The sequence below is a fragment of the Salvelinus sp. IW2-2015 genome, linkage group LG33, assembly GCF_002910315.2.
Source record: "Salvelinus sp. IW2-2015 linkage group LG33, ASM291031v2, whole genome shotgun sequence".
NCBI lineage: Eukaryota > Metazoa > Chordata > Actinopteri > Salmoniformes > Salmonidae > Salvelinus > Salvelinus sp. IW2-2015.
In genome coordinates, this window is record NC_036872.1 from 27,510,705 (window position 1) to 27,524,472 (window position 13,768).

The following is a 13,768-nucleotide window of genomic DNA, read 5'->3' on the forward strand; positions in this document are numbered from 1 at the left end:
CATATTTTATATTTGAGATTCTTCAAAGTAGCCACCCTTTGCGTTGATGACAGCTTTGCACACTCTTGGCATTCTCTCATTGCCAAAATCCCAAAGTATCCCTTTAACTGTGRGTGAAACAGTGCAGATACACGATTCAAGCAGAGATCTGTTGCATTTTTTAAAGTCAGTGTCAAGTGTCTGAGAGGGCTGCAGCAATATACACTGAGTATACCAAACATTAGGAATACCTTCCTAATATTGAGTTTCAACACCCCCCCCCCCTTTTGCCCTCAGAACAGCCTCTATATGTTGGTTATGGACTCTACTAGGTGTTGAAAGCGTTCCACAGAGATGCTGGCCCATGTTGACTCCAATGTTTCCCACGATTGTGTGAAGTTGGCTGGATGTTCTTTGGGTGGTGGAACATTCTTGATACACATAGGAAACTGTTGAGCGTGAAAAACCCAGCAGTGTTGCAGTTCTTTACACAAACCAGTGCGCCTGGCTCCTACTACCATACCCTGTTCAAAGGCACTTATATTATTTGACTTGCCCATTCACCCTATGAATGGCACACATACACAATCCATGTCTCAATTGTCTGAAGGCTTAAAAATCTTTCTTTAACCCGTCTCCTCCCCTTCATCTACACTGATTTGAAGTGACATCAATAAAGGATCATAGACTGACCAGGGGAATCCAGGTGAAAACTATGTCACGGAAAGAGCAGGTGTCCTTAATGTTTTATACACTCAGTGTAGAGTGTTTTGACAACAGCACTGCTTTGGTTGCACTGTCAAAATGTCACTTTGTTTTTCCCTCCAAAATCATCAGCCAGGTCAGATCCTCTCCATAGTGTTTCAGCCTCCCTTCTGCAGGTCTAGTAAACAGTGATGTCATCACAGCTAATGAAATGGATGAGCAGGTTCAACCCCCAGATGAGATCATCAGTACTATGCTCTACCTCTAATGGACGCTAATCGAAGGCTGTAGCTACTATCATCTTATTAAGCACACTTGTGAAAGGGCATCAAGAACGTAACCATATACTAACAATAGCTACTCTTTGCTACATCTTTGCTCTCTCGATGCTCTCTCGATCCTTCACACATTTGTGTTGCATTTGTTGAGACATCATGCATTGATTGTGTCTAGTCTTACATCATGGTGATATGACATACAGGTGTTGAATGCTGCAGTCTTGTAGAGGTACAGTAGATACAGTAAATAGTCCCTTGTCATAAAGGCCTGAGGGGGGAGAGGTTCAGGACCAGAAACCAGGAATCCTGCTTGGCTAACCTGATTCAGATAACACTGTTCATTTGGCCAATATAGTAGACAGTCGTTGACAACACAGAGAGCTAATTGACATGTATAGACTGGTAATATACAGTATGTTGACATTCAAACTAGAGGTCGACCGATTATGATTTTTCAACGCCGATACCGATTATTGGAGGACCAAAAAAAGCCGATAGATTAATCTGCCGATTTTATTTTATTTTTATTTATTTGTAATAATGACAATTACAACAATACTGAATGAACACTTATTTTAACTTAATATAATACATCAATAAAATCAATTTAGCCTCAAATAAATAATGAAACATGTTCAATTTGGTTTAAATGCAAAAACAAAGTGTTGGAGAAGAAAGTAAAAGTGCAATATGTGCCATGTAAGAAAGCTAACGTTTAAGTTCCTTGCTCAGAATATGAGAACATATGAAAGCTGGTGGTTCCTTTTAACATGAGTCTTCAATATTCCAAGGTAAGAAGTTTTAGGTTGTAGTTATTATAGGAATTATAGGACTATTTCTCTCTACGATTTATATTTCATATACCTTTGACTATTGGATGTTCTTATAGGCACTTTAGTATTGCCAGTGTAACAGTATAGCTTCCGTCCCTCTCCTCGCCCCTACCTGGGCTCAAACCAGGAACACATCGACAACAGCCACCCTCGAAGCAGCGTTACCCATGCAGAGCAAGGGGAACAACTACTCCAAGTCTCAGAGCGAGTGACGTTTGAAACGCTATTAGCGTGCACCCTGCTAACTAGCTAGCCATTTCACATCGGTTACACCAGCCTAATCTCGGGAGTTGATAGGCTTGAAGTCATAAACAGCGCAATGCTTGAAGCATTGCGAAGAGCTGCTGGCAAAACGCACGAAAGTGCTGTTTGAATGAATGCTTATGAGCCTGCTGGTGCCAACCATCGCTCAGTCAGACTGCTCAATCAAATCATGGACTTAATTATAACATAATAACACACAGAAATATGAGCCTTAGGTCATTAATATGGTTGAATCGGAAACTATCATCTCGAAAACAAAATGTTTATTCTTTCAGTGAAATACGGAACAGTTCCATATTTTATCTAACGGGTGGCATCCATAAGTCTAAATATACGTGTTACATTGCACAACCTTCAATGTTATGTCATAATTACGTACATTTCTGGCGAATTAGTTCGCAACGAGCCAGCCGGCCCAAACTGTTGCATATACCCTGACTCTGRGTGCAATGAACGCAAGAGAAGTGACACTATTTCACCTGGTTAATATTGCCTGCTAACCTGGATTTCTTTTAGCTAAATATGCACGTTTAAAAATATATATTTCTGTGTATTAATTTTAAGAAAGGCATTGATGTTTATGGTTAGGTACAGTCGTGCAACGATTGTGCTTTTTTCGCAAATGCGCTTTTGTTAAATCATCCCCAGTTTGGCGAAGTTGGCTGTCTTTGTTAGGAAGAAATAGTCTTCACACAGTTCGCAACAGTCTTCACACAGTTCGCAACGAGCCAGGCGGCCCAAACTGCTGCATATGCCCTGACTCTGTTGCAAGAGAAGTGACACCATTTCCCTAGTTAAAAGAAATTCATGTTAGCAGGCAATATTAACTAAATATGCAGGTTTAAAAATATATACTTGTGTATTGATTTTAAGAAAGGCATTGATGTTTATGGTTAGGTACATCTTGGAGCAACGACAGTCCTTTTTCGCGAATGTGCACCACATCGATTATATGCAACGCAGGACACGCAAGATAAACTAGTAATATCATCAACCATGTGTAGTTAACTAGTGATTATGATTGATTGATTGATTGATTGTTTTTTATAAGATAAGTTTAATGCTAGCTAGCAATTTATCTTGGCTTCTTACTGCATTRGCGTAACAGGCAGGCTCCTCGTGGAGTGCAATGTAAAGCAGCTGGTTAGAGCGCTGTACTAGTTAACTGAAAGGTTGCAAGATAGAATCCCCGAGCTGACAAGGTAAAAACCTGTCGTTTTGCCCCTGAACAAGGCAGTTAACCCACCGTTCCTAGGCCGTCATTGAAAATAAGAATGTGTTCTTAACTGACTTGCCTAGTTAAATAAAGCTGGGAAGAAAAAAAAAATATCGGCCAAATCGGTGTCCAAAAATACCGATTTCCGATTGTTATGAAAACTTAAAATCGGCCATAATTAATCGGCCATCCCGATTTAATCGGTCGACCTCTAATTCAAACGGGGAAGTTGAGTTGCAAGTTTATTACCAGTAACTATAGAAGTGAATGGTAGATATGCACTATACAATGGATGCTGTAGTTCACCTCATTCTCCTTCACCTTTCACTTGTTCTTCCTCATATAGATAAGATGTTGAGATAATGGCCCTGAATTGTGTGTGTTTGAGTACTTTTTCAATTATCCTTTGTGTTTTTCGGGGGGATGGTACCTTTACATGGTCTGAATACTGTAGTAGTGTGCATATTACTGTGCAATGATGTGACTTTAACATTTCTAGCAAGTGCCCTATCATAATCATTATTATTTGTCTGTTCTCTGTGAATGTTTTGTTTGAGTAGAATGTTATATTAAGATGATCAAATGAAGAAACTAGTTGTAAACATGTTTAAACTATATTTTTTTGTATATTGATTGCTATTGTTTATTCCATGTTGATGCACAGTTCCTATTTAGTTTTTCTGGTTCCTTGTCCCTAACCTGTGTCCTCTCACTCTCTCACTCAGACTGTTTCGGACGCTCGTTCAGTGGATGGCCCCAGAAGAGGAGGCCAGATGGAAACTGGGTCACATGACCGCCTCGAGGAAGGCGGTTTGCTGAGCCTGGAACTGACCAATGGGGTGAGCCGGCATCCCAGGGACACCCATGAGGAGGGTGGAGCTGGCCTTGAGCCCCAGAGGGAGCCCCAGCGGTCAAGGAGTGTTTCCCCAGGACAGGGCTGTGTACCTGGGCACAGCAAAGCCACCCAACCCCATCAGCAGCAGCATTGCAATGGCTGGAGCAGTACTGGTAGGACTCTTGGGAAGCCTGTCCATGAGGCAGACATGGAGGTTGCACGCAACCTGGTAGCCTTCTCAGCCAGTGTGAGTGTGGGCTCCCTGCCCCCCTCAGGTCACCTTGAGCCCCAGTCCCACACCGCCCAGCTGTATGAGAAGTTCAACCAGGAGATGGGAACTGGTGAGGGGGCTGCGGCTCAAGCCAGACTCCAAGCACCAGAAGGAGGAAACCAGGCTATCCCCCCAGAGGACCTGAACACCCTGCAGAATGCCCTGAGCCAGGCGCGGCACGGCTACAAGCCCCCCAACTGTGACTGTGATGGGCCAGACTGCCCGGACTACCTGGAGTGGCTGGAGAAGAGGATCAAACAGAGAGGGGCAGGGGAGGAGCGGGACAACAACATSCCCTGCTCCAAGATGACCGCTGACACGCCGCCTCATCAACAGCCCCCACACTCACAGCAGCCCCCCCACCCCCAACCCTATGTCAATGGAGGTAACCCTCCCTCCTGTCCACCACTACACCCACATCAACAGGGACAACATCCAGCCCCTATCCCCTGCTCCCCTCAGGTCCTCTCGATCGCCAAGGAGAAGAACGTCAGTCTGCAGACGGCTATTGCCATCGAGGCCCTGACCCAGCTGTCTGCCACTGTCCCCCAGACCGTGGTCCCTCCTGCCCAGGCCTCCTCCACCAGCCAACCTCAACACCACCCCCAACACCCCCCTCTACACCTCCAGCACGGCACCCGCCTGGTCCCCTCCTCCCCCAACCCCCTCTCCTCTTTGTCCTCCTCGCGTTCACAATCCGTCCCTCCTGGACTATACCCCCAGCTCCAGCAGAGCCCTGTGTCGTGGGAGCAGCAGCACAGACCCCAGTCCCATGGCCATCCGGCCCACGCCTCCCCTCTCCCGTCCTCCACTTCACCCTTCCCCGGGAAGCCCCAGGCAGGCAGCCTCCTGCCTCACCACCAGCAGTGGCAGCAGCAGCAGCAGCAGCAGGGCCCTGGGCGATCCCAAGAGCAGAGGAACCAGTGGATAAACTCAGATTCCCAGCAGCCTCTCTTCGCCCCTCCGTCCGGTGGCCACAGCACTGGCGACCCCATGTCCGAGCTCAAACAGCTACTGGGGGACTCCGGCGGAAAGTACATAAACGGCCCCTTCAAGTTGCCCGTCCCACAGCACCACATCAAGCAGGAACTAGGGATGCCTCGGGTCAAGCAGGAGGTAGACTCCGGGGAGTACCAGAGCTCTGCCTGCGCCTCCATGGGGGGCTGCTACAGCTTGATAAATGGCCAGCAGCAGCCTGGGTACCCTGGTCCACCTCTCTCCCCGGGCAGCGCAGCCATCCGCCACTCCACCCAGACAGCTCTGCAGCAGCACCTTCACCACAAGAGGAACCTCTTCTCCAACTCTCCTGGCCTCCCAGGCCTCTGCCCTCTGCGGCCCGCCAAGGCCTGCCAGAACCTCCGCAAGTGGTGGCCCCAACAGATGGGCCCCGAGGGCCACCCCGTCCCCGTGGCCATCAAGCAGGAGCCCAAGGAGCCCAAGAGGAGGAAGAGCACAGCGGGGACATCTCCGCTCCTCAAGCAGCACCCAGGGGGTGGGATGCTGCTCCAGCCAGGCCCCAAACCCAAGACGATAGTCATCAAGAAGACCAAGCAGAAGGTCTCCCTGCCAACCTTCCTGCCTCACAGACAGATTTCCATACAGAAACCGTCTCCCCTCACCATTACCGGAGCCCTGCCTCTGGCCAGCGCCCACCTAGGTTTTCTCCCTCTCCCTACCTTCCCCCTCCTCAGTAACCCCACTCAGGCTGCCGCAGGCCTCCCTGCCCCAGCCCAATCTCAGGTATCCATTTTAAACTCTTCTATTGCACCCTCTGTCGCTCCCTCTGCCTTGTCTGTAAACACTCCAGACTTCTCAACCCCTCAGCCTCTCCCTGTAGCCCTGGACATCCCAGCAAGCTCAGCGGAGGCTAGCGCCACACAGACCTCCACCACCTCTCAATCCATACCAGGCCTCAGTTCCCTGGACCCCAAGTTCGAGGAGCTGATCTGCCAGTTTGAGGCAGAGTTCGGGGACAGTTCATCCTCGGCCCCAGYGCCCTTCCCTTCACAGATCCAGAGCCAGGACCAGGCCCCTTCAGCCTCAGCCCAGCCCGTGGTGACAGAGTCTCAGCCCAAAGGTAACTCAGGACAAGCCAGGCACCCATCACCATCCAGCACTACCATCACTCAGTCCTCCAGCGCTGCTCCATTAGCTCCTACCACAGCCCCACCAGCAGACCAGGACACGGAGGTGGACAAGGAGGAGTCAGGGGGTATGAGTAAAGTAACCTCCACCACACAGCCCTCCACTGAGAGCCCCATGGAGGAGCAGCGGGAGGCAACCAAGCTGCCTCTCTCCCCGTCCCCACTGCCCAAACGCATGAAGATTGAGACCAATGGGAACGTAGCTGTCCTCTCCACCACTGGATTATTCTCTGATGGGGGCGAGGACGACACCCCCACTAAAGATGGATTCCCCCTTAACCCCTCCCTAAAAGGCTTCCTTGAGTCGCCACTACGCTACCTGGACACGCCCATTAAGAGTCTGCTAGACATGCCCGCCAAGGACCTCCAGGCTGAGTTCCCCAGCTGCAACTGTGTCGGTGAGTGGTGTGTGTCTGTGTTTGTATTGAACAGTTTGTAGCTACATTTAGACCACTGTTGGCCCCGCAGAGTTACACATGGCTTTACACTCCCAGTGAGTGGGCTTGGGCTGCACACAAATGTTGTTGGTATATTTGGTATATAATAAAAGTATATAGTATAGAAACACACAAACTCATTTAAAAGACTTACAAAACCAATAACTAGCCTACAGATTTTTCTGCACTTGTTATGTCTAGGGGTCTTAGGCCTAGATACATGGTCTTGATGTGTGCATTAATGTGAGAAATCAGCATTTGACGACGGCGTTAGATGCCCAGGGAGACAGCAACCTTACCTTGGTCCAGGGTCTGCTCTGTCTATCTTGACCTCTTGGTCGGCCAGTCCATGCGGATTATTGTTGGTTCAGATGGTGACAAAAATGAACATACAAAATGGAAAACTACAAACAGGCATGCCCAAACTAAAGATTAAAAACAAACGAAAGGTCTCATGGCAACCAAAACCAGCAGCCTCACGGCTCTCCAAGCTGGCACTCTGACTGAGGACCTTAACCCTTAGCCTACAGCCGCGGCCCCCGTTGAAATCTAATTAACACAACGAAAAAATTCCCATCAAAATCTGTCTGTTTAAGCTAGAGATATCTGGTATATTTTTTTGCATGGGTCGCGTCTGAATCCACCACATCTGCGGTGAAAGGTGACAGACCGTGAGACATCCCGAAAATCGGTGTTCTCACGAAATCGTCTGTAGCGTCCGAACGGTTTGGCCTACACTATATGACCCCTCTGGAAAGCTGAGACTCTCATGAACATGATGGCGTTCTCTGTTTTGCTCTAGGATGCCCACAAGCCTCAGAAGACTCTTCCTAAGGTCCCCGGTACCCGTTTAAAATAATTTATTGAAGTACACTACATGACCAAAAGTATGTGGACACCTGCTCGTCGAACATCTCATTCCAAAATCATGGGCATTAATATGGAGTTGGTCCCCCTTTGCTGCTATAATTGCCTCCACTCTTCTGGGAAGGCTTTGCACTAGATGTTGCAACATTGCTGCGGGGACTTGCTTCCATTCAGCCACGAGCATTAGTGAGGTTGGGCACTGATGTTGAGCGATTAGGCCTGGCTCGCAGTCTGCATTCCAATTCATCCCAAAGGTGTTCGATGGGGTTGAGGTCAGGGCTCTGTGCAGGCCAGTCAATTTCTTCCACACCGATCTCAAAAAAACATTTCTGTATGGGTCTCGCTTTGTGTACAGAGGTTTTGTCATGCTGAAACAGGAAAGGGCATTCCTCAAACTGTTGCCACGAAGTTGGAAGCACAGAATCGTCTAGAATGCCCATGATTTTGTATGCTGTAGCTTTAAGATTTCCCTTCACTGGAACTAAGGGGCCTAGCCTGAACCATGAAAAACTTTACAGTTGTCACTATGCATTTGGGCAGGTAGCGTTCTCCTGGCATCCGTCAAACCCAGATTTGTCCGTCAGACTGCCAGATGGTGAAGCGTGATTCATCACTTCAGAGAACGCGTTTCCACTGCTCCAGAGTCCAATGGRGGTGAGCTTTACACCACATCAGCTGACGCTTGGTTTGCGCATGGTAATCTTAGGCTTGTGTGCGGCTGCTCTGCCATGGAAACCCATTTCATGAAGCTTCCGACGAACAGTTATTGTGCTGAAGTTGCTTCCAGAGGCAGTTTGGAACTCAGTAGTAAGTGTTGCAACCGATGACAGATGCTAAACGTTTCAGCACTCGGCCGTCCCGTTCTGTGAGCTTGTGTGGCCTACCAATTTGCCTTTGTTATTRCTAGATGTTTCCACGTAACAATAACAGCACTTAAAGTTGACCGGGGCAGCTCTAGCAGGGCAGAAATTTGACGAACTGACTTGTTGCAAAGGTGGCATCCTATGATGGTACCACGTTGAAAGTCACTGAGCTAAGGCCATTCTACTGCCAATGTTTGTCTATGGGAATTGCATGGCTTTGTGCTCAATTTTATACACCTGTCAGCAACGGGTGTGGCTGAAATAGCCAAATCCACTAATTTGAAGGGGTGTCCACATCATTTTGTATATACAGTACCAGTCAAAAGTTTGACACGCCTACTCATTCAAGGGTTGTTCTTTATTTTAATGTGTTCTACATTGTATATTAATAGTGAAGACATCAAAACTATGAACTAACACATGATGTAGTAACCAAAAATATATTTTTGATTTTTGATTCTTCAAAGTAGCCACGCTTTGCCTTGATGACAGCTTTGCACACTCTTGGCATTCTCTCAACCAGCTTCACCTGGAATGCTTTTCCAACAGTCTGGAAYGAGTTCCCACATATGCTGAGCACTTCAAACTGCGGTCCAACTCATCCTAAACCTACACAGCCTGGAGGTGTGTTGGGTCATTGTCCTGTTGAAAAACAAATGATTGTCCCTCTAAGCGTAAACCAAATGGGATGGCGTATCGCTGCAGAATGCTGTGGTAGCCATGTTGGTTAAGTGTGCTTTGAATTCTAAATAAATCACAGTGTCACCAGCAAAGCACCCTCACGCCATCACACCTCCTCCTCCATGTTTCACGGTGGGAACCACACATACGGAGGTCATCCGTTCACATACTCTGCGTCTCACAAAGACACGGCGGTTGGAACCAGAAATCTCGAATTTGGACTCATCCGACCAAAGGACTGATTTCCACATGTCTAATGTCCGTTACTCGTGTTTCTTGGCCCAAGCAAGTCTCTTCTTCTTATTGATGTCCTTTAGTAGTGGTTTATTTGCAGCAATTCGACCATGAAGGCCTGATTCACGCAGTCTCCTCTGAACAGTTGATGTTGAGATGTGTCTGTTACTTGAACTCTGTGAAGCATTTATTTGTGCTGCAATTTCTGAGGCTGGTAACTCTGATGAACAAACTTTCTCTTTGCTTATTTGAGCTGTTCTTGCCATAATATGAACTTGGCCTTTTACCAAATAGGGCTGTATAGCTTCTTTATACCACCCCCACCTTGTCACAAGACAAGTGATTGGCTCAAACGCATTAAGAAGGAAAGAAATTCCACAAACTAACTCTTAACAAGGCACACCTGTTAATTGAAATGCATACCAGGTGACTACCACATGAAGCTGGTTGAGAGAATACCAAGTGTGCAAAGCTGTCATCAAGGCAAAGGATGGTTACTTTGAAGAATCTGAAATCTAAAATATATCATGATTTGTTTAACACTTTTGTGGTTACTACATGATTCCATATGTTATTTCATAGTTTTGATTTCATAGTTTTCACTGTTATTCWACAATGTAGAGAATTGTAAAAATAAAGAAAAACCCTTGAATGAGTAGGTGTGCAAACTTTTGACTAGTTTGGACACACCTATGTATACAGTACCAGTGCTTAAAATAAAGGGATAATTACATAAAAAAATACTTCAGAATAAACTTCCTTTGGACTCAAAAAAATCAACAAAAAAAATCTATCTGTTGTAGTGAATCTGTTAGTCCATGTGTTTCTATTGGCTAATAGCAGTAATGCCAATGTGATTCTTGGTATCTTAAAATGTTAAATCAAATAGCTAAATGATCCTTGGTATGACCATCTTAAWACATTTCCATATGTTAGCTTAGACCCTCCCTCGGCTTAGACCGGGCTTAGACTCTGGAGGGTTCATTGGCAGAACCTGATGTGCTTATCAAACCTTGGCTCAGCACCTAGACCCGGTTGCTGCCACCTAGGGGATGAAGTGTGGAAGTGTATCCTATGATCGCATCCATTTATTGTTAATTGAAGACATTTCACATACTGTAGGAGCAGAGGCTGAGGCTATACAGCAGCCGATGTACACTCTTAGAAAAAAGGTACTCTCTATAACCGAAAAGGGTTATTCGGCTGTCCCCATAGGAGAACCCTTTTTGGTTCCAGGTAGAACCCGATTCGGTTCCATGTAGAATCCTTTGAACAGAGGTTTCTACATGGAACTCAAAAGGGTTCTAGCTGGAACCTAAGAGGGTTCTCCTGTGGGAACCTTTTTTTCTTGGTGTATAGAGGCTGTTACTACTGTACATCAGGTGGTCCAATCACTTCTTCTCCAGTTCTTCTTGCTGGACATCTAATGAGTGTGTCTGAGAATGTGTGTTGCTAGCCAGCCAGGGTGGGTGTGTGTATGTTGCCGGGATGTGCGTCCCGAGCCACTACTCTCCAGTAAGCTACAGTGCAATGTGCATAGAGAGACAGCGGTAACAATAGGGCAGCCATTGTGCCCGTTGTGTGGGGTGGCTGTGTGGATCTGGCTGGCAGYCAGCACAGAGCAGACACTCTGTCTAGGCTACATGTCTGACAGAGCGGGACACAGTCTCTTTGGCTTCGTCCCAAATGGCACCCTATTTCCTGTTTTTAGTGCACTGGTCAAAATTAGGCCAGTGCTCGGATTCTGACATACAGAGACTAGCTTGACATATACAGTAAGTACTGTGGTAGATCTACTGTAGACCTGGATAGTAGTTTATGTAGTCTACAGCAGTGTATGTTTATATATTGTAGTCCTGTAAGTCACTACTGGTCAAAGTTTTCTAGTGTTCCGTGTCAGTTGTCTAAATGGTCTGATAGTGTGTTAATTTAACATTTTTAAGTGTTCAGCAGTGGTAAGCAGAGCCAGTGTTTCTCTAAACAGTTTAGTGTGCTCAGCGCAGTGGGGAAGACAGAGAGGAAGAGAGAGACAGAATGAATCAAAGCGAGAGCATGGCATGAGAAGTTCTCTTGGTGACGACTCCCCCACCCCGAGCGAGTTTGATCACACCTCTTCAAACTGTCCTGCAGATGAAGATAGTCACCCCCCAGCACTGAATACACCCAGGTCACACAACTGCACTGCTCCTCCATCATTGAGAGGGAATAATTTACTGAGCTGGAGAGTGACATGGTGGAGCTCAGAGAGCTAGTCCACACAGTCTAGGCAGCACAGACACACACGCCAGACAAACATCCCCCCGGAACACACAGCCCAGCTAGCAGCACTGCAGGAGGAGGTGAGAAAGCTGAGGTGCGACAAATAACCACTCATGAGAGAGCTAGCCACCCCCTAGAGAAGCCAATAGAACAGCCCACTTCAGACCTCAACCACAGCCTTAACACCACAGCAGGACAGACAAGGAAGGATCCACCAACTCAGCAGACTCCCCCCACTGGCATCCCTCTGTCAGCCCACTGGATAGCTCTCCTGACAACACCCCCACACCCACTGAGGACACACAAAAGACAGAGATTGTACTCTTAATTGACTCAAATGGGAAATATGTTGATGAGAGGAAACTTTTTCCAAAACACCAAGTGGCTAAACTCTGGTGTCCCAACACCCGGTGTCCCCTGGAGCTGCTGTCAGAGGACCGACTAGGTTCCCCCAGCCACATTATAATACACACAGGCACAAATGACCTGAGAGCCCAGCAGGAAAGTGTGGCCACAGCACTCAAGGGAGTGATTGAAAAAGCCTCTTCCACTTTCCCCCAATGCACAAGTGGTTATCTCCACCCTGCTACCACAAAAATACTTTCACTCTGCCACTATGCAGCGGGTGAATGCAAGCATTTCCTGGGACTGTGCCTCAAAACCAAATGTTTACCTGACCCACTACTCCTCCAGCCTTTATGACCAGGTCCACCTCTACAAGGCAGCAGTCCCCACCTTTGCCAGGACCCTGAAGGATGTCACCCTCAACCGCAGCCCCAGCACCTCATATAGGAGCAACAGAGAAACGGACACCCCGCCCAGACCAGCCAGACACTCTCCCAGAACTGCGTGATGGAGGATCTGCACCAACAGGATCCACACCAAGAGGACCTACACCCAGACCACAGCACCACCAGCCACATCCCCACCCCAACCAGTTGACCCCTCCCCAAACAAACCCTAGCAACACCCTATATAGGCCCGCCAGATCAGTCTCAATGCCCTTCTGCCCCCCATGCCCCCTGCCCCTGCAGCAAGGACCTCAACATAAAAGGTGCACATATGCCCAGGCTGTGAGCAGAGCAACAGGCCCAACCCCCACTATTACACCCGCCCAAACACCATCCCGTGACATAAGAGGTATGTATCAGATGCTCAACATGCTCTGCTCACACCTACTGTAATGGTCCCTAAACCACACGAAAACAACACTAGACACTATGAAACACAAAACTTTCTCCATCTCATCCTGGAGTAAATAAGGTCTAAGGTCATCTGCCTTTGGRCTAAAGAGCAGGAACCCAGACTTCACCAAAGAAATTGGAAATACAGACATTATCATCCTACAAGAAACCTGGTATAGAGGAGATGGACTAACTGGTTGCCCTCTAGGATACAGAGAGCTGGAAGTCCCATCCACCAAACTACCAGGTGTGAAACAGGGAATAGACTCAGGGGGTATGCTAATTTGGTATAGAGCAGACCTAACCCACCCCCCAAATGATGTCAACAGAGAAAAATGACCTTGTGTGCTACCTATATCCCCCCAATAGAATCGCCAGACTTTAATGAAGACATCTTCTCCATCCTGGAGGGGGAAATCAATCATGTCCAGGCCCAGGGACATTTACTAGTCTGTGGCGACCTAAATGTCAGAACTGGACAAGAACCTGACACTCATGAGAGTACACGGTGTGCCATCAGAGCAGCAAGAAAAGGGCAACCAGTGAAGAACAAACACCATTGTAAATACAACCCATATTTATGTTTATTTATTTTCCCTTTTGTACTTTAACTATTAGCACATCATTACAACATTGTACATACCTATAATATGGCATTTGAAATGTCTCTATTCCTTTGGAACTTTTGTGAATGTAGTAATGTTTACTGTACATTTGT

At 47.2% G+C, this 13,768-nt stretch overlaps 1 protein-coding gene across 1 annotated transcript in view; it reads left to right on the forward strand.

The window, feature by feature from the left end:
• LOC111958050 (methylcytosine dioxygenase TET3-like) overlaps positions 1-13,768 on the forward strand; it is an 89,460-nt gene that overhangs the window by 37,528 nt on the left and 38,164 nt on the right. The window contains 1 exon segment of the mRNA XM_070436928.1: positions 4,001-6,923. Coding sequence (XP_070293029.1) covers positions 4,001-6,923 — 2,923 coding nt within the window.